Source organism: Blastocystis sp. subtype 4 (genome assembly GCF_000743755.1).
Source record: "Blastocystis sp. subtype 4 strain WR1 chromosome Unknown seqid_1152, whole genome shotgun sequence".
NCBI classification, from domain to species: Eukaryota; class Bigyra; order Opalinata; family Blastocystidae; genus Blastocystis; species Blastocystis sp. subtype 4.
This window is the reverse complement of record NW_014568395.1, coordinates 1-653: the sequence shown is the minus strand read 5'-3', so window position 1 is coordinate 653 and position 653 is coordinate 1. Positions and strand designations below refer to the sequence as shown.

General features: G+C 38.6%; 1 protein-coding gene across 1 annotated transcript; it reads right to left on the bottom strand.

Annotated features, from left to right (window-relative positions):
* On the bottom strand, positions 1-407 carry JH06_5926 (hypothetical protein; the record flags this gene model as incomplete). Its single annotated transcript, XM_014669129.1, has 1 exon — positions 1-407. A coding segment is annotated over one exon (407 nt), but the record flags the coding sequence as incomplete, so codon positions are not given.
* Positions 408-653: the final 246 nt, after the last annotated feature.

Here is a 653-nt window from a genome sequence, read left to right as displayed (position 1 = left end):
CTGACAGTATTCCAATCACTTGACACATCACTCTGTATCACCTTCCAATCTGTGTATTCAATTTGGAAAGGGAAATATGTTGAGAACACAGTTGATACAGTCACAGATCTTCTTCCACTATTCATTTCCATGATATCCAATTCCATCTCTCCCAAATCAACAGTCAGAGTGTAACCACTTCCTACAGCCCATCCATCTCCAAATGAATCAGATCCTTCAAATGTGTAGATTCCATTATTCAAACAGAAATCAACATAGTAATAACCGTAAGATACAGGGAACTGTTCTACAGATCTCAATACAGTTCCTGAAGTTCCTCTTCCTTCATACAGTTTCCATGAATTCTCATTGGGACAACCATCAGCGAATATACGGAATGTCATTAATCCCTTATCTCCAGCACACATTGAAACTGATAGAGAGATAGTATCAGTCACATCTCCTCCACTAATCTTAGTAGCAGTGATGGTATAGATTTGAGCACTACTTTCAGAAGTGGCAGTACCTGAGATCCAACCAGTATAAGGATCCAACACAATATCAGAAGGAAGAGCAGGATTGATTCTGAAGTTCATGTAACGATCATTATTCTGAGGAATCACTTCAGCCATCTCAACATTCTTGAATACAGTGACTGAAGAATCATAAGTGAA